The following is a 19,250-nucleotide window of genomic DNA, read 5'->3' as shown; positions in this document are numbered from 1 at the left end:
CCCAGATCCTCCTTTCTGCCTTTCTTATGGATGGGTGTTACATTTGCTACCTTCCAGTCCACTGGGACCTCCCCAGTTAGGGAGGATATGTTAAGGATAGTTAAGGATATGTTACATTTTAATATATTACAGAATTTTATTCTCTATACATGTAAAGAAATTCCATAGTTTCAGTCCCAGTTCCCACCCATCCTCTTTAGAGTTCCTAATTCTTAACTTTGTGTTGCTGCACATTTATTTGTTAGCAACATGCCCATTTTCAAAAGTAAAATTTTGGAAAGCTTTTTTTAGGCAACAAACTTACTCTCCAGGATGTTTTGTGTGTACCCCACACTCTTTTTTTCCTGTAATTTTAAATAGAGTAAGGTGTGACTAATTAATTAAAAGGAATCTTAGCTTTCTCAGTCAATAAGTGATTAAGTGCAGTTGATTATATGTTTTTGCTGAAGTTTGGCCAGTATGAGCAAGGATGTTTGTGTAAAATTTCAGCTTTGATGTTAGCCAGAAGGTGCAGCATCTCAGAAGTGCAAGGGAAAGTAAGACTGCATTTACACTGGCCCTTTGAGAATCTGTCATTTCTTGGACAAAGTTCATGGTCAATTAATAGGCTTTGCACCAGAGGAACTTGGCATTTTAAGGTCGGCTTTAAAATTATGTCTTTTTCTGAAAGGAGAATATTCCTTCTTTTGCTTGGGGTAAAGTGCTGTTGCTGCATAGACAGAGTCCACTGTGTGGCTTTATTTCATTTTTAGAAGTAGTTACTTTTTGCAATTTTGTCCAGGAAATAGCAGTAATGTCAGCTTAGCTTAGTAGTGATTTAAATTGCTTACGTGCTTTAACTGGAGGCTGGATGGACTGTGTGAAGTGCTGAGTGTTTCACACTTTGATTAGCATGGGTTGTTACTGTAGAGGGGTGGGAGAATATAATCTACAGAATCCTCTAAGAGTCCTCCATGGTCTGCTTTCTTGTAGTTCTTTGCAAAGTAGTCCAGTCCTGCCATGTAACGTGTGTATATACAGTCTCTGAATTTAGTTCAAAGTTAGAGTGACCTAGTCATACATGTACAAGAATGCAAGCAAGGTGATCTTACACCGTCTTTACTGTTTAACGTACATCACATAATAATTTTGCAAGAAATCAATATTTGTTCGAGGGTTTCTGATTTAAGACAGCAGTTCATAAAATAGGTACCTCTATGTTTTTTTGCAAGAAAACTAACTTATTGAGAGTTGAGCCCAGGCAAGAAAAATTCTTGGAATAGTCTTTTCACCAACATCAATAGCATTCTTGATCTTTTGCAATAATCCAGTTGCTTCTGGCTGTGAGTTCATGGATCACCTGCCAACTCTTTCAGAACTGACTCTACTACCTGCCTTGGGAATAATACCACAACTTACCATCTGGTGAGATCATGATAGTGTCACTTGACCTCCACATGTGGTCTCTGTCAAGCACTTCATTGAAAACTGGCAAGACATCAGGGTCTGAACATACTGTTCTGTGCAGCCCTGAATTTTGGCAGGGTTGCAACATTTAGCAAGTAGGCTTCATCTGGCTTGTAAGTCACAGACAAATAGGACAAGCTGATGTCATCGTAAGCTTATAACTCTCATTAAAGAGAAAGTATGTGTCAAGTAATTATTAGGCTTTGTTGGGCAAGGTATTTAGGGGAAGTTAATAGACAAAGATAATTTTAAGCAGTGAGGCTTCTGAAGAGCTGGCATTCAGTAAGCAATGGAAAATTACCCTAACACTGTGCTTAATTTAGAAACTGGGTTTATGTTGCTTTCCAGACTTTGCTTGTAAGTTCACCTTTCTTAGATTCTAAATTAAAAAGGTAAAAAAATATGTAATAGAAAAAAAATAAGTAAGTAAATGCATGCTTGTGTGGATCGAGTTTAATTTAATGGCTTAAGGGCATTGCATTCTGGTTGTTGTTTAGCCAAATAATAAAGCAAGAAAATCTATCACACAGAAGTATAATCTAGTAAAAAGTGTTCTCTACTATGTAAAGCTGTTTCGTTTAGGTTAATTCTCAAATCATGTCCCAAAAGTAATAGAAGTGGGGAGAGAGGAAGGCAAATCCAGTTTCTCTGACTGCATACCACTTCAGTTCTTCACCTGTTTAGTGGATGGATGGTGCAGGTCACCAGGAGAAACTGGCACCTCATTTTTTTTGCAGTGTGCTCACCTTAATGAGATCATAGCTCAACAGACAACCCTTGAGCCTTGCTCAGCTCTATGTCAGTGACACTTCCAGGCGTGGATAGCAAGCAAAGTACCATGGTGGGGTTTTGTAACACATCTTTGCAACAGAGTCTATTTGTAGTCTTGGATTATAAAAATCTTACACTTGTGAGGATTAGTTTGATGTAGAACCATGTTATGCTACAGCCCCTTGTAGTACATCTTATTGACACAGTGGTACCACTTTGCTATTCCCCCCTTTTCCTGGTTTCTGAAGATTGTGGAGGTAGGGGCTTTTGGCTGCCCCTTGGAAGTGCTGTAAGGAACTAGACAAAGTGGAAACTCGCAGGGGGCAGTAGGAAGGCATAGCACAAAACTACCACTTGATATACTGCCTAAACCAGGTTTCTGGGGCATTCTATGTGCCCACAGATTCAGAGGGCTTAAATAAGGGGGAGTTAACACTGGAAATAAGTAATGTATTTTTTTCTCTAAATTGAGAAGATTTCTGAGGTGTTTGCCTAGCATTTAGTGATAAGCACTATATATTAAACTTGGCTATCTCTACATAAGAAAATTTTCAGTGTAGCAGAAAACTTAAGCCATAGGGAGGTGTGTCACTTAGTGGCAGTAGAAAGGGTATAGTTCTTGTTCCTGGTCAAATGTTTCTGTGATTGCCTTCCACTTTCTAGCCCTAACAAATTTTAGGCTACAACCTAAATCCTTTTGACGGAAAATTTGATAAGGATACATAATAAATTTTGCAGATCTTCAGTTGGCTCATAACACCTCTCAGATTTGTAAGGATAGAGAAGCAGACCAACCAGTCAGCCAGCCTGTAATTCTGAATATGAGCTTGAGGAGGAAAACATTAAGTATGAAATCCTTATGCCAGTGCCTTTCCCAAAGGCACTAAAGGAGATCACATGGTTTGTGTAAAAGAATCACAGAATCACAGAGTGGTAGGGGTTGGAAGGAACCTCTGGAGATCATCAAGTCCAACCCCCCTGCCAGGACTACTACAGAATCCAAGGCAGGTCACACAGAAACACATCACAGTGGGTCTTGAAAGTCTCCAGAGAAGGAGACCACAACCACTCAGGGCAGCCTGTTCCAGTGCTCCATACCACTCACATTTTTCCTCCTGTTCAGGTGGAACTTCCTGTGCTGTAGTTTGCATCCATTGCTCCTTGTCTTATCACAGGGCATGACTGAAAAAGAGATTGGCCCTTCCTTCTTGACACCCACCCTTCAGATATTTATAGGTATTAATAAGATCCCCTCTCAGCCTTCTCTAGTCTAAACAGGCCCAGGTCTCTCAGCCTTTCCTCACAAGGCAGGTGTTCCAGTCCCTTAATCATCCTTGTAGCCCTCTGTTGGACTCTCTCAAGTAAATCCCTGTCCCTCTTGAACTGGGAAACCCAGAACTGGACACAATACTCCAGGTGGGGTCTCACTAGGACAGAGTAGAGGGGGAGGAGAACCTCCTTCAACCTGCTGGACACACTCTTCTTAATGCACCCCAGGATACCATTGGCCTTCTTGGGCACAAGGGCACACGGCTGTCCCATGGATAACTTGTTCACCAGGACTCCAAGGTCCTTCTCTACAGAGCTGCTTTCTAGCAGATCAGCTCCTAATCTGCACTGGTGCATGTTGTTGTTCTTCCCCAGATGCAGGACTCTACACTTGTTCTTGATGAACCTCATTAGGTTCCTCTTTGCTCAGGTCTCCAGTCTGTCCAAATCTTACTGAATGGCTGCAAAGCCTTCCAGTGAATCAGCCAATCCTCTCAGTTTTATATCATCAGCAAACTTGCTGAGGATACATTCTGTCCCTTCATCCAGGTCATTGATGAAGATGTGGAACAGGAACTGGACCCAGCATTGATTCCCTGGAGTGCTTCACTAGCCACAGGTCTCCAGCTGGACTCTGCACTGTTGATCACAACCCTCTGGGCTCTATTGTTTAGCCAGTTCTTAGTCCCCCTCACTGTCCACTCTTCTACTCCACACTTCCTGTGCTTGCTCACAAGGATGGTAGGGGTGTCAAAAGCCTTGCTCATGTCAGGGCAGACTACATTCACTGGTCTCCCTGTGTCCCATTTGGTCACATCATAGAGAGCTATCAGGTCAGTCAAACATGATTTCCCCTTGGTAAATCCATGCTGACTACTCCTGGTAGCCTTTTCCTCTTCCATGTGCTTAGAGATGACCTCCAGCATTTTTCTTGGGATGGAGGTGAGGCTGACTGGTCTGTAGTTTCTTGGATCATCCTTCTTACCCTTTTTGAAGACTGGAGTGACATTGACTCGTTGATGAAGTTGTCAGAAGAAACACTGCTCTGCAGTCCTACTGTGTGTTTTAAACACTTCTTAATCATAATTTGTTCTATTAATTGTTTTTCTCTAACTAAAAAGATACTCACAAATATGAAATGAAAATTTGGAGGTATTTTTTGCCCTTTTATTTTAACTTCTCTAGAGGACAAATGAATCTTAGTAGCAAAGCAGTTTGTGGTGGGTTTAAAACATGATTTTTAAGTGTTTAAGGCTTTTTTGTTGTTATTTTCCCCTCTAAATGAAGACATAAGTGAGGAAGATTACATTGTATGCAGAGAAACAGCGGAAGTTCAATTCTCTGCCAAAGCAAACATCCGCAGACTTGTGTAGTCTACATATTTCAATGCATGTGAAAATATTTGGTGTTGTAGAGTGACTTCCTTGAGTGGAAATAATGTTGCAGCTAGTAATGAGATTTTGCAAAAGAAGGAAATCACAGCTATCTTAGTAATTTAACATCTCAAATTTGTTTATGGATAGTTTCCTGTCTGACACATTTAACTGAACAAGTTGAACTGTTTAAAGAAGATTAGAATGACATTAATTTTTAACTGCTCTTGACCGTGACATTTCACAAAGGGTGTGTTCAAGAAAAACAGATGGAAAAATGAGCTTGCCCCTTCACCTTGTAGTGGCTTTCTTGTGTCAACTGATTCAGCTGTCTGTTGCCAGTCAGCTGATTATTCAAGGACATCCTTGGATTTTGTCGTCTTCATTTTATGAATAAAATAGTGCAAGAGCATACCAATTTGTGTAAAATCCAGTAATGCTGAGCTCTTTGTCAGTTATTACTAATGAGATTTTTTGCAGTCACAGCTTGATTTTTGATGTGTACTAAATTTCTTTACAAAATCCTGGTTTAATATCAGAATTGTGTAAGAAATAAAATAATTTGAAATTAAGCAGCATAAAAGTAGGCAAAGCGATATGATATTTTGTGGCATCTGATTAAAGTGTTAATATTAAAGATATTTGCAGAAGCTCAGTTCAATTGTGTGCAGTCTAGTTATATGCCAGACTTCCCACTTAATGCAGTGCCTGAACACCTCCAGCAGCAAAGCAGCTTAGAAGCTAAGGCTGGGAGTGGGGCTGGGGTGCAGCCGTCATATGGGCCAAAAACAGAACAAGGAATCATGGTTCAGAGCTTCAAACTCAGAAGGAAAAACCCTGATACAGAGCAACATTATGTCACAAAAAAAAAAAAAAAATAAAAATTACTCTCCTGCTTGAAGAGTTAGTTGGTGGATTTGAACTCAGGTTGACAGTAGCTTGGGAATCTCCCCATCTAAACTTGTTCTGTTTGAGAGTGCTGTGTCCAGAGTAACATGAGTTAATGGATCTAGTTGGCCCAAATATCATTCTTGATATCACAGCATGCTTATTTGTGTGGCTTGTGTAAAAATCTCCCTTTCAGTTTATTATTTGTTTTATTGTCAGGTTTGTGAGATCCAACACTGAAAATTAAAGGTGCACAGAATTACAATGACCAGTCCAGAGAAATTGCTTGCCAGTTTCTAAAGTGTAGTTATTGTTACGAATTTTGTCAACATGACAAGTTTTTCAAATAATAACCTCTTTAAAGCTATTTCTATGTGCCAGATTTTTAGTATCTCTGTGTCTGTTGTATTTGCAATATGTTGTTGCATTGCATGGGATCCTAGTAGGAATTTTAAATAACCCACACAAATGCATTCTACAATGTAAGGACATGTTATTGAGAAACCTCAGGCTGCTGTCTTTGAATGTCATTCATAATGAACAGTGGATTAAACGTTGAGTTTTTAATCAAATGAGATGGGGTAGTGCCCAATAAGGAAACAAAGTAGGGAACTTCAGTGCTGAGTAGCCAGTTTAATACAATGTAACTTACAGTGGTCAGCCTCATTAATTGCTCATACGCCCAGTTTCTCTGAGAGCTCCCTGAATTGTCCTTTGCCAGTGTGTGCCAGTGAAAAGCCTAATAATGTATGACTTATCCAGGGAATATTAGGCATATGAGTAAATGTTGTCTAAGACATATTAATGTTCAATTGGGACTTTTTGTGGTTTTATAGTGCTAGGCATTTTGAAGCATCTGTTGCCTTGTGAAAATGCAGAATCAGCTGGATAGGATAACTTCTATATCATCAAGTTTAGTCGACAGATTTATGTGTCTGTTCTGCAGCTGAAAGATTTATCTCTCTGATTTTCCTAGAATGACTTCACTTGGATCAAAATATTTTCTTCTCAACAGCTTTAAATTATGTACAAAATCATAACAAAATATTTTTTAAAACTCTCAAACCATAAATTTTACCTACATACCAAGCTACTGCTTGTCTTTCATACAGTGGTATAGAGGCATCAGTGCAGTTATGGTTATATCAAGAGTTTAATATTCGTTAATAAAATGTGTGCCTTTTCTTTTTGCTTCTTGAGCTTCTTGTAAAATGGCTTTTAATTATTTCAAGATTCTTTAAAATTCTTTGTGAGGGAAGAGGGTTGGGATGGTCCCACACATAGTTTGGGGCAATGCTGTTGTTTATTTGGTTACAAGTTAGCTCATAATATTTCTGTGGACCATATTTAAGCACTCCTGTAATTCAAGAGGCGTTCTGACTCTACGCGATATCCTCACCAGCAGGTGTATCAGAATCTGGCTTGCTTAAATCAGAGTGTATGTGTAGGCAGTGTTGGATGATGGAAACCTGTTTGTAGTCAGGGCATGCCAGTGATTGAATCCACATGGGTTTTTTTCCAGTCCTTTTTATTTACTTCTAAAAATATTTTCTACAGTCACTTACAATTGCCCCAAGCAAGGAATTTTGTATACAAATTAAAAGTTGCAACAATGCAAGTATTGTATAAAACAAGAAAAGATCCTGACATGTAATGTTATATAAAGAGGAGAAAGAAGCAAGAGAGCATATGACCTTTGAATCATAGAATGGTTTGAGTTGGAAGGGACCTTAAAGATCATCTAGTTCCAACCCCCCTGCCATGGGTAGGGACACCTCCCACTAGTCTCAAAGCCCCATCTAACTTGTTCTTAAACACTTCCAGGGAGGGGGCATCCACAGCTTGCCTGGGCAACCTGCCTCAGTGGGAAGGCTAAAGGACAGAGTTCACAATGAGAATGTATCAGAAAACCTCCTTGTCTTTGAATGCTTAGTGAATTTTTGGTCATGGTAGCTTTTATTTCCTGGGGTTCAATTAATATTATTCATTAATTCATATTCAGTGCAAACGCAAAAAAATACTGTACTTTTAGGCACGAGGAAACTCAAACTCTATTTATGGATCCACTCTTACAGCATCCACAAACTTTTTGCAAGTAAGGTGACTGTCATATGTTACTGGTTGAAACTTTCAAGCATTAGTCTTGTAGGATTCTTTCCTACACAATTTTGGCTCATGACATCTTGTGCTCTAAATAAATATATTCTAAAATCTTATATAAGGCTCTAAAATTCTAATAAAGTTGTTGAGCTTTCACAGAATCAAAACACATTCACCACATCCCTGAGATATTTTGTCTGCAATATTGGAAGTATTTTTCAAACAGTAGGTGAGCCATGACATGAATTTATGGAAAACTGTTTTTTTGCATCATACATGATGTCATCAATATGGGAACAGAAGTGACTGTTTGTCAGACTTAGGTCCTTTTGGCCCACTTTATTCATCTCTAGCTCAGTTGATGGTATTAATTATATTCAGAGAATACTTATTAACATCTTTAAAAATATGTTACATAATAGAAGCTGACCTAATAATTTCAACTAGTTAAAAATGTTACATAGCTGAAGCAAAAGTGCTAAGACTAGGAAATACTGTTACACTCAGAGAGGGGCTCCTGTAACATCATTCGGGTGCAAAATTACTTCAGATAATATTGCTAAGTCTTGATTTCTTTATAAAACAAGTAGCCAGCCATAACAAATTATTTTCAAGTTCTATTGGTTTGGTATGTACAATTGCAAGACAGAAACAGTGTTCTTTCCATTTATGTTTAGCCTCACAGGTTTACTGAGCTTAACATTAAAGACCTACTTTGAACAGTTTTTGTGACCTGGTGTTGAACTAGACACTTCTTACATGTGTTGTAGCGTGGCTGACTTTAAACAAGCTTTTCATCTTCTTCGTTGTGTTTGTGAAGTATACTGCACTTAGCTGACAGTATGATAAAAGCATTTTTGTGTGTATTTGACCAAACTTGCATTATTGCAGTTGTGCACTCTTTTTCTAGCCTTTTCTCTAGCTGTAGAAGTGTGTTCATCCATAAACTAATTAAGAATGCATTGAGCTGAAAAAGATGAGCTGGCTTCTAACAAGAATCTTTTCTTTTTAGTAAAGCAGTAATGTTATCTTTGAGGAATTTGACTACACCAAACTAAAATCCTTCACTCATCTGGTACTTAGGGAAGGGTGATCTCTATCATTTCAAGTGAAAACATACATTTTCTTACTTTCTGCCTTGATTCTCAAGATTGCCTAGACTTATCTTTTAAATCACTAGTCCATCCATTTTTTTGTCCTCAATTAAAATGGCCTTTCTGTCTGGGGAGAAAGTAGTGAATGTGGAAGCTTTAAAATGTCATTAAAAATGGCAGAAGTCGTAGCTTATGATTTTGAAATGTTGGAGAAGTTCAGATGCTGCTGTCTCCCAGATGATGGGAGTTCTTCATAGCTATTGAATTTTGAAGACATTGTAGTCAGCTTAATTGAAGTCCTAATTTTAATAATTTTCTTTTTTGTAAGGTAGTACCCTGAAAAGTCAAGATACATTATTAAATGTTCACACATCTGTAGTTATTATAATGCAGTGCAGAAGAATGTGATTGTTTTATCCAAGTGCCTTTTTACCAGTTGCTCCAAACAGACATGGAGAAGAATGCAGCATTAGATAGCTGTCCTCCATGTAATTCCTCCTCTCTGAACCAAACCTGATGAGTGTTTCACTGAACAGAGTTTTCCATGTTCAGCTCAATATTGGGCATTCTGGTTCTATAAAAATTGAGCAGGTGAGGGGGATGGAATTCAACTTCAGTCAATTACAGTCAGTTCCTAACCACTCTCAGGTAGTTTCTGTTTTCTGAAAGGTGTTCCATCTTAATATGATTAATATCTTTGGGAAAAAAAACCTCAAAGGAGCTAAAAAATTTTACTGTATCCATTCCTGAACATTTGACATTCATGAAGTTTGGTGACCAAAACAAAAATCTGGAAAATCACTAGTTACTATTGACATTCTTGCCCATTTACTGTTGCCTAACTTGTATCTAGATTGTCCTCACTGTCTTTAGTCATGCATTGTATCCTGTAGACATTAATGACAAAATGCAAAAATAATCTATGATACTAGAAAGCAAGACCAGAACATGTTTATTTTGCACCCTCTATCCCCTCCACCTTCTAGAAACTGCAGTAAAGCTGCAGCTCACCCTGGTTAACATACTGAGAGTTAATGCAGTTACTACCAAGTTTCTCCATATGCAGGATGGGGGTTCACCAAGAATGGGTGGAGGGTGTCCAAATGTCATGTGGCACTGGTTGTTAAAGCATTCTCCTGAAAGGTGGGAACTGGGTGTTTATGTTTTATAACCTAAGACATTCCAAAGTGCTTTTCAAAAGGAAGGCTAAGTCAGGGAGGCTCTCTTCATATCCTGTACTTTAAAAAATTCATTTATTCTCAGAGATTTCACTAAACATGGGAAAGGACGCATATAAATGAGCGTCTTCCTCTGGCTCAGAATTCTGGTAATAGCTTTGAGCAATGTGAAGCTACTACTTGTTTAATACAGATGTATTCAAGGGTTCATTAATCCTCTGGATTAAAGGAAAGATTATTGTTATTATTGTTTAGGCCTTTGAAATATTAGAAAACCACTGGGCAGTTCTGTCTGTTAGATATCTTCAGCTATGGGGAGTATCGGGATGGACAGAGCAGTGGAGTGATGCATATGAGTACTGAGGAATGCCAACAGCACACCCATGCATGGGCAGCTCCCATTACCCTCTGTCTCAGCTAAGCCTGATTCTGCCTAGTGTTGTCAGTACCTATCAAATACAAAAATTCAACAGATTTTCTTACATGTTTTTCATTTTATTATTATTACTTTTCTGGGAAAAGGAAATAGAGCTAAGTTCCAACAAGCTACAGAAAATATTGTGCAACTTAGTGAAAGCCAAGTCACTCATAATTAAACTTTTTATATTTTTAAAAGCTGCATAAACAGTAACTAAGTGTTGGCTTGTTGTGATTATTGGAATACCAAGTGTTCCAGATCTTAAGAAGTGTGTCTGTGAAGTCCAGTAGACATAGAGTGCAGTATGATCTCATATTGTCATGCAAGCAAACTCTTAATTCTGATTCTTCTCTCAGAAGTCCTTAAACAAGAATTTGAGAAGAAAATTAAGAAATGAGCAAGAGCTTACTACCTACACATACTTACTGCAGTATTTAACTGTAATTGAAGGTCTGAAGAAGCCAATGGAAAAACAAGATCATGTGATGGCTTAAGCTTGACAGCACATGTAGCATCATACTGATGTTGCTGAGTATTGGGCTCCCTAGTTCCATTTTACCAAAAGCATAAAATGTCTACCAGACTGGTATTTCTGCTGTGACATCCATCTGCAGTTCATGTCCCTTTCCTTCTCTGAGTTTACCGTACCCCTTCCGATCTCTTTTTAAAATCTCCTCTTGCCGCTATAAATGCTCATTACACTGTGCTGAGAAATTAGGTCATATGACAATCAGGGTTTTTTTTTTGTTACTGACAATTCACAACATTAGCAAAATGTATCCTTTACTGTGCCTATTTTTCAACTTTGCTAGATTTCAAAAGGAGCATCACTAAATGATTTACAGAAGAAGAAGAGGCGTGCCCCTCTTCCACCAACTGCATCTGCTCCACCGACTCCTGCCATGCCAAACAGGACAGAAGAGAGAGAAGACAAGAGGAAGAGCACAATGGGTGAGAGGCATTATTTTCTCCTGTGTAATCCCATGCATGTGCTTTCAGTGCTCACTCTTTGAAGTTTTCTTAATTCTGTTATGCTGTGAGTTTGAAAACTTTTGTAACTAGGGGAAAAAATGCATTTCTCTGCAGAATGAAAGTCTGGAAATAAATGCTTGTATATTACCTCATTTATTTTTTTTTAATGACACCATTCAGAGCAGAATACCTTAGGGTAGTAAAAGGTAGCTATCACTTATCAAGTGATCTGAATTTGGTACAAGCTGGATGTCCAAAAGCACTAGTTCTGGGCCTATTCTGTGCTTTTAAAGTCGATCGTGCTTTAGATAGTAACTGGAAATGGAATTGGTAATGGAAATGCTAGTAAATGGTGATAGGGCAGGCAATACTGAATGCCATGTTCCTGAAGGCTGAAGACATTTTAATTTCCTGTAGTCCTCCCACAGTTTGAAATTAACTGACTGTGTTCAGTGACGTTTTCTTTTTAATTTAGTCCTCATTTTTATTATAAATTGATCTCTGCTGAGTCTTTAGCTAATCAGTAGAAGAAAAGAACTGGTGATCTCAAAGGAATGCCCTATGTAGCTGGACACAACAAAAGAAACTCCAGTCTTCTGCTTTATGTGACACCACAAATACCGTCATACAGGAAGATTGAAAAACATTCTCCCAGACATCTATTGCTATCTGACTGCTAGTTTACTCAGATCACTGGGAGCTTTGCCTGAGTGAAGACCCCCAGATTATACTTTTAGCAAACAAAGTGATTTTATGATGTGGAAAGATGAGATAATAACCCCACATATTGGAACTCATTTTTCAGTAAGAGAATCATTCTTCAAGTGCTGTAATGCACTCAGCGCACTTCAGTTCATGCCTTTGACCTCATGTTTCATAAAGTGCCTAAGACATACAGATATGACATCCTGTCATACATAATTGCTTACATTACAAATGCCTCACAGTTTAGAAAGAACCCTCTTGGCTTTTTTCCAACATTTATTTTCAGTAAATGCTTCACATTTAATGCCTCAGCATTTATGTAGCAGCAGGAGTCCATTATCTTGTGACATGTTCGGCTCCATTGACATCTGTTATTTAAACCCTCTAAGGGGAACGTTATCCCTGTGCCCTGTAACACAAGAGTTTTTAGCATTTTAACCATTGCAGATGTCATAGCCTGTCACCCCTCATGCTTTGCCCTACTGCTGGTCACTTACTGATGACATTTAATGCTTTAACTTTTTGTAAGTGTTCGTCTTACTTTGTATCAGTGCTTGGAATGTTACAGATGAAGTAAAGCAGAGCAGATCCACTTCTCGTCCCTTCAGTACTGTGTACTTAAGTGCTTGCTGGCCAAACTCTGCTGATGTAGGATGTATCGTTTACTTTAATGGAGGTTTATTAATTTACACCAGCAAAGAACTTGTCCCACAGTAACCCTATCTTCAGCGCTTTTCATTTTCTGCTACTTTCTTGAATGAATGCATTCATTAATAAGAAAAAATGTCACAGCAAGAGAAGGTTGGTAAAACAGCCTCTCTTCGGGGCCCTCGCAAGAGGATGATGAGAAAGCACAGATGGCTCTGAAAGCAAGAGAGAAAAGCTGTGAAAAAAGCAAGACTGTAGTGAGGAGAAAAACGTGCTGTAAGAAATAGGCAGCCCTATGATGGAAAAAGGATTAAAGCTACCTATCTATCTCCCAGTTTAGCCACAGGAATCAAAGCAAAAGATCCTATTAAAAATATTCTCAGACTGGTCAATTCACTTCAGTATTCAATATTGAATCATTTACTCTGACCCCAAAGCATTGTGCCCAGTTTTCTCAAAGCAGTAAAAAAGGGTCTGCACATTTGCCAGCATTAAGTTGTGCCTTGAATCACTGGAAGCTGGTAACTCCTCAGTAGAAAGTCATAGTGGTTTAATCTTTTTTCCTCCCTCTTGGTGCTACTTCACTCTCAGCAGCACCAGAGCCTAAGAGTATAGGAATGGTCAGAACGTATCAGACCTGAAGTCCCTCTCTGCCAGCATCCAGCTTCAGCAGTGACCACAGCAGATGCATAAGGCAGAGAATGAGAGCAGAACAAGCAAGCAGTCGTAGTGCCTTCAGTACTGAGTTTTGTTCCAGCCTCTAAGGACTTTCCGAAGTGCAATAACAAAAGTACACTGCAAACTGGCAGCAGCTTCTTAACATTGCAAATAGAGTTAGTAGAGTGTAGTGCAGAAGTGCATGTATTTGTTTAGTTATTGCACATAGTATTGAAATAAGCCCCCAACCAAATTAGGAGCATTTCCTCTGTTGGATTAAAACACTGCTTTGCAGAAAAACTGATAAATGACCTACTTCTCCACAATGTCAACACAATAAAAAACCTACTAAAATGAAAGAAAAACCTGTCAAGATACCTACTTCAAAATACTGACCTGAGGCATCTTCCCCTTTCTCTCTGAGTCCGGAAAATAGTCACATAAAGTATCCGAGAGGTTAACAAGTTCAGGCAATTTGGCACTTAAAAAGATAAAAATGAAACATTTGTTACATTTCCGTACATAGGTTTTTTCAACTTTTTTTGAAAATATTTTTTTCTAATTCTCCTTCCTTATGTTTGTTAAAACTGGTGATTTTAACTGTTAGTTGTGAAGTACACATATGTGCTGGACCCAGTTCTGGACCCATTGCTGTTGGTCTAAGAGAGACCTAGTCTTTCCTTCTTCCTTAATTATTTGGGGGGTAAATAAGAGCAGAATTAGATCCACAGAGACTTTGGATGTGGGAATATCAGTGTGTTTAAAAATTAACACAAAACAGAGCGATCATCATCTTGCAATGAAGTAACTAGTCAATTGATCCCCCTATAGGTGATGGACGGCAGGTGCCACAAAAGCCTCCTAGAGGCACCACTCGTGATCCACCCCAGTTAGTGATTCCCCCACCCCCACCTTACCCTCCTCCTGACAGAGACATTGTGGATCCAACAGTCTGTTACAGAGAAGCAGATGTTACAGCACCAACAGAGCTGGTACCTAAACGTATGTTTGAAAATACATGTATTTGCATTTCCACTCTTTTGATGGTTACTTTCAGGGGTAGTTTTTCCAGACTTTCCTCTCTGCTCTCTAGACATACGTTTCTGTTTTCTCCCTTTTTTTCCAGCCAGTTGTCTTTTAAAATGTGCAATGCAGTGTAACAAATTAATAAAAAGTTAAACAGTTTGGGGGCAGGTTTGCAGATGATACCTGGCCATTGCATGAAAGCATTAAAAAAAAAGTATCAAACCTTGTGTCTTTGTGCAGCTGGAAGCAAAAATGTGTTGTCTTGTATTAATTCTCCATGTTTATTTTTCTCTGCTAATGTTTTTACTGTCTCTCCAGAGACAAGTTCCTTTAAGAGTCCGTAGGTCTAGCAGTCTAGGTTGAAAACTACTACTACTTTCCCTTAGGAAAATGAGAATTTACAGGAACTGTATATTGTTAAAGACCTTGCTGCCCTACTGGCTACATATTCTTTGCCATCTCTGCCTAGTTCTTTGTGTGCTCTTCCCCTTTGGGCATAGCTGTTATCAGACAAAGAAATGGGATATTTTCCACATTGTTGTGTATTTGTGAAAAGCATGTTTTCATGCTACTTTTTTTCGTTATCCTTTGACTGTTTTTAAATCTTTGTACATGATCCAAGTCTTTGATCATGTATTATTTTCCCTGTGGGTTTGCTCTGCACACCCATGTAGATCCTGTAAAGGCAGCAAAGCTCTGCACGTTATGACATCTCATGGACACACTTCCTTTGAAGGTTAGGAGGGTGTCTCATAACCATGGGATAGAGAAATGTCTCCATTAGCTGCTAATTTGACAAAAGATCTTTTTCCAGGACATTTTTCTTTATTCTGCAGGTAGCAGTTACTCTGATATATTGATTTTGTGTTTGCTGTTACATACCAGCTAAATCTAAAGAATTATTTTTCAAATTTGCGCTGAGAAAATACAGATTGACAAGCTTTATTGAGGGGGGAGAGGAGGAAATTAAGGAGATCAGTGCTAACAGAATACCAGAATCTTATTGAGAATTAACCCTAATTCATTTTTACCAGCATATGCACAGAAATAATATCATACTTAAAATCTGTTGTGCTTTTTTTTTTCTTTTCTAGATACCATCAGCTTGCCTACAATGTTTTCTTTATTAAAAATCCATTGTGGCCTTCTTTGCATTAATATTTCTACTTCATTTGCATTTCTACCGCTGTTATTTTGCAATGCTTTCCCCATCTATTTTGGTGATCAAATACCCTTTAATCAATGCAGCTCTGATTTTATCATCCTGATCATTTGCACTAAAACAAACACAATATCCCAGCCAAAAGGATTTGAATAAGCTTGTACATGGCAACATAAGCTTTTATTATCCTCAGTTTACTGAGAGCAAAAGAACAGTATTTAGAGCGTAGTTTTTTTAGACTTAAGGCACCAGTGTTGGAGAGGGACAAATCTAGCTTTATTTATTTATTTACTCTACCAAGATAAAGATACAGGTATAGATTTACGCAAGAGAAATGTGTATGGATGTCCCCATGAGAGAAAGCAGCACGTATGACAGCTGCTAATTCTATTGCCTAATGCCAATCTGAAAGGTGCTTAGGGATCGAGCAGCGTAAGAACAGAGTTTTGCAACAATACTTTGTTATTGCCTGAGAATGCCTCTAGCAGTGCAAATAGGGCTTTGGCGGTAGATTCAAAGGACAGTTTTCAGTCTTCCTAGCTCTAACCTCCGTAAATGTGTTTTTTCATAGAACAAGGTGGAAAGAAGGATAAGGGAAGGTGTATTTGTTCTGAAATTACTCTTAAAACAGCTTTCTCTGACGAGGATTGTGGTCTTCCTTTGCTGAGTGCGTGACTGTCAGCAGCAGTTTGTCTTTCACAAGATGAAATTCCTATTCAGAAGCTAAAATTCAGTGATCATGTGGAGTTTAAATTATTGTTCCTTACAATCTGTCACTGTTTGTGGAGCAATGTGCCTCACCCCTCATTCCTTCACCACAAACAGACAGTAGTCCTATTGTGCTCTGGGAAACCCATGTTGAGGAATTTTCATTTCACAGAGGATGGTGGTAATCACACTTCACAGACTTTTCCAAACTTAGGTGGAGTGTATCATGACTAAAGCCCTTAGTAAGATACTTGGGCTTTTTTGACTCTAATGGTAAGAATCTCTTTCACAAACAAGTGCAATTGTTCCTCGCATTTTTTACTCTTGAATATTTTTATTCTCATTCCATAAGCTTTCCTCTTAACATTTGGTCTGCCAGACCCTTAGCAGCATGTTGTGTGCATGTCTAAAATATGGTTATGGGGTCCTTCCTTTATCTTACTAATCAGGTTGTTCGCGGCACGTGATTCTAAGAGCGGTTTTTTTTTAGAGCGGTTGCACTTTGTGAATACAGAAAGGGAGACTGTCACCTCTGTTGCATGGCATTTGTTTATGTGACGTAGCTTGTGAAGGTCCCAGTAAATGAGTCAATAGTGCTACTTACTTAGGTAAAGAATCCACGTGTTGAAAGATTGCTGCACCTAGGCAAGCAACTAGAACATGCTCCCTTGAAATGTTTTCAACTAGCTCTTTAGAATAAATGCAGTATTCCTGTGAACCTCCATTATAAGCTCTTTATTTGACTTGTTTTGAACTATCATTAAGAAATGCAGTAAAAAGTGAAAAGCTGTTTGAAAAAGAATAAACAGTTCAGCTTCTTGTAAAGTGAGATCCTGAAGTTAAATTCTTAACTCTGACACTGGATAAAGTACTAGTGAATTCAGGGTTCACACTGGATGAGAGCTTGACTGCAGATTGACTTGTGCATTTCAGAAAGTGTTCTATCTTTAAAGAAGTGAAGTCATGATTTGAACATACCTTTGTTTTTAACTATAGATCAAAATAATCACTTAACCAGAAAGTTTGAAAGGGAAGAAAGAGTGAGTATAAGCATTTCACAGTTATTTTGTATAGATATATATTTTTTTATATATTTTGTGTATATATATATATACTACTAGTTGATATGTAATACCAGGTTAATTTTAATGAGCAAAGAGAACAGAAAGAAGTCATGTCCCCACATCTATTTTTTTATGTTTTTCATTATATCGTTGCTATGTTGACAGATAATACAAGCAACTTGACAAAAGCTATGAGAATTTCACACAATTCAGTCATATTTCTTCAATCATCTTAGATATATACCTCACAGTCATTAGGAATAGTCTCTAAGTGATGGACTTAACTTGAAGAAAAAATAGGTAGAGAAATTCACAGAATATTCAACGTCATCTGTCTTACACCTTATGTAGAATTGAAATTCAGGGCAAGTAAAGCAGAATTAGTAGACATTCTGCATATAACTAGGTGGTGTGCTGTTGGGACTGACGTAGCTTATACGTGAACCCAAAGAGTTAGTCTCAGAGCATCTGTGGGATTCCAAATTTTAATACGTGCCCACGCACATGAACTTCCTTTGGGCATCTGATTCCTAATGTTACTGAGCATGCTAGCCATTTTGCTGTCTGACCCACACAATGTTTATAATTTTATCATTTTACTCTTTTCCCCCAACAGTTTACTGTTGTGCGTCATTCCCTTCATATACCAAGCGCGTCTGAAAGGCCTTGCCTCTTCCTATGACCTTCATACCTCTCTGAACCTCCTGTTGCCTCTGCTACCCTGATTCTTCTGTTGCCTTCCTTCCTCCCCTGCTGGAAAAGAACCTTTTTGTCTGACTGAGATTTTGGCTTCCTTTCTTTTTGAACTCGCACATTCTCTTTTAATTACTATTGATTATTTTTGGCTGTTGTTCATACTCATTTGTGAGATGTATGCTCCCAAAATGAATGCTGTGTTATATAAATCTATATATTAGCCTCAGAAAGATTATTCATACACTTGTCTGTTCTTTTTTAAAAGATTCTTTTTATTTTGAGCCATGGTTTAATTTCATTTGGTGTTTCAAAGAGTGTGTTTTTGGAACAGAGTGCATTATTTCCAATACTGTCTAAAAATTTAATGAAAACTTGCTAAAAACATTTTTCATTTGATTCATTTAGCCCAGGTATAACATTTTACATTCTCTACTATACCCTTCATTGCATGTTTTATTCCTTTGGAACAAAACTAGAACTGGGCATGGCCTAGTCAAGTTGAAGTGCAAGATTCTTTCTGTATCTTGGCTATCAATCAAGCTACTGAGAAAAAAAGAGGAGCAAAGATCTGTTGAATCTATAAGGGGCCTAAAAGGAGTACTGAGAACCAGTACCAAATGCACTTATTCATAAGCTTTACTTCTGCTTTGATCCTGATGCTTAATATGAGTAATTTTATCTTGATGCTGGAGACATCCTGTGGAGATCAAGGTGTGCGTTCTGTTCTCTGTAACAAAAGATGCAACACTGTTTAGTCAAGATAAATCTTGTTCCACAAGCCTCTTTTTTTTATTGTTGTACTAGGAATAGTCAGTGAATTACAATTAAAATATCAGCTATAGGATTGTACTTACCAAAACCTTCTTTGCGCCAAAGAAAGTTCATGTGAACGGCCCATAAGGCATGTATTTTTAATCATTCTCAACTATAAACATAAGTTTTATGAGTTGCAATGGTGCACACACCCAGAACTATTCTGACCTCACATGTACTGTGATTTAAGACATTTATGTTATTTAAATGGGTGAGTTGCAATACATAACTCTAATTTAAATGATGAAGAATTATTGCTTTA

General features: G+C 38.1%; 1 protein-coding gene across 1 annotated transcript in view; it reads left to right on the top strand.

Moving 5' to 3' along the window:
* Nucleotides 1-19,250, top strand: part of COBL (cordon-bleu WH2 repeat protein) — a 116,967-nt gene that overhangs the window by 56,943 nt on the left and 40,774 nt on the right. The window contains exons 8-9 of the mRNA XM_010008368.1: nt 11,350-11,488; nt 14,351-14,521. Coding sequence (XP_010006670.1) covers nt 11,350-11,488; nt 14,351-14,521 — 310 coding nt within the window. The remainder of the gene's footprint in view (nt 1-11,349; nt 11,489-14,350; nt 14,522-19,250) is intronic.

This window comes from Chaetura pelagica, unplaced genomic scaffold (assembly GCF_000747805.2).
Source record: "Chaetura pelagica isolate M959 unplaced genomic scaffold, ChaPel_1.0 scaffold71, whole genome shotgun sequence".
Lineage (NCBI taxonomy): Eukaryota > Metazoa > Chordata > Aves > Apodiformes > Apodidae > Chaetura > Chaetura pelagica.
This window is presented reverse-complemented; position numbering and strand designations above follow the sequence as displayed.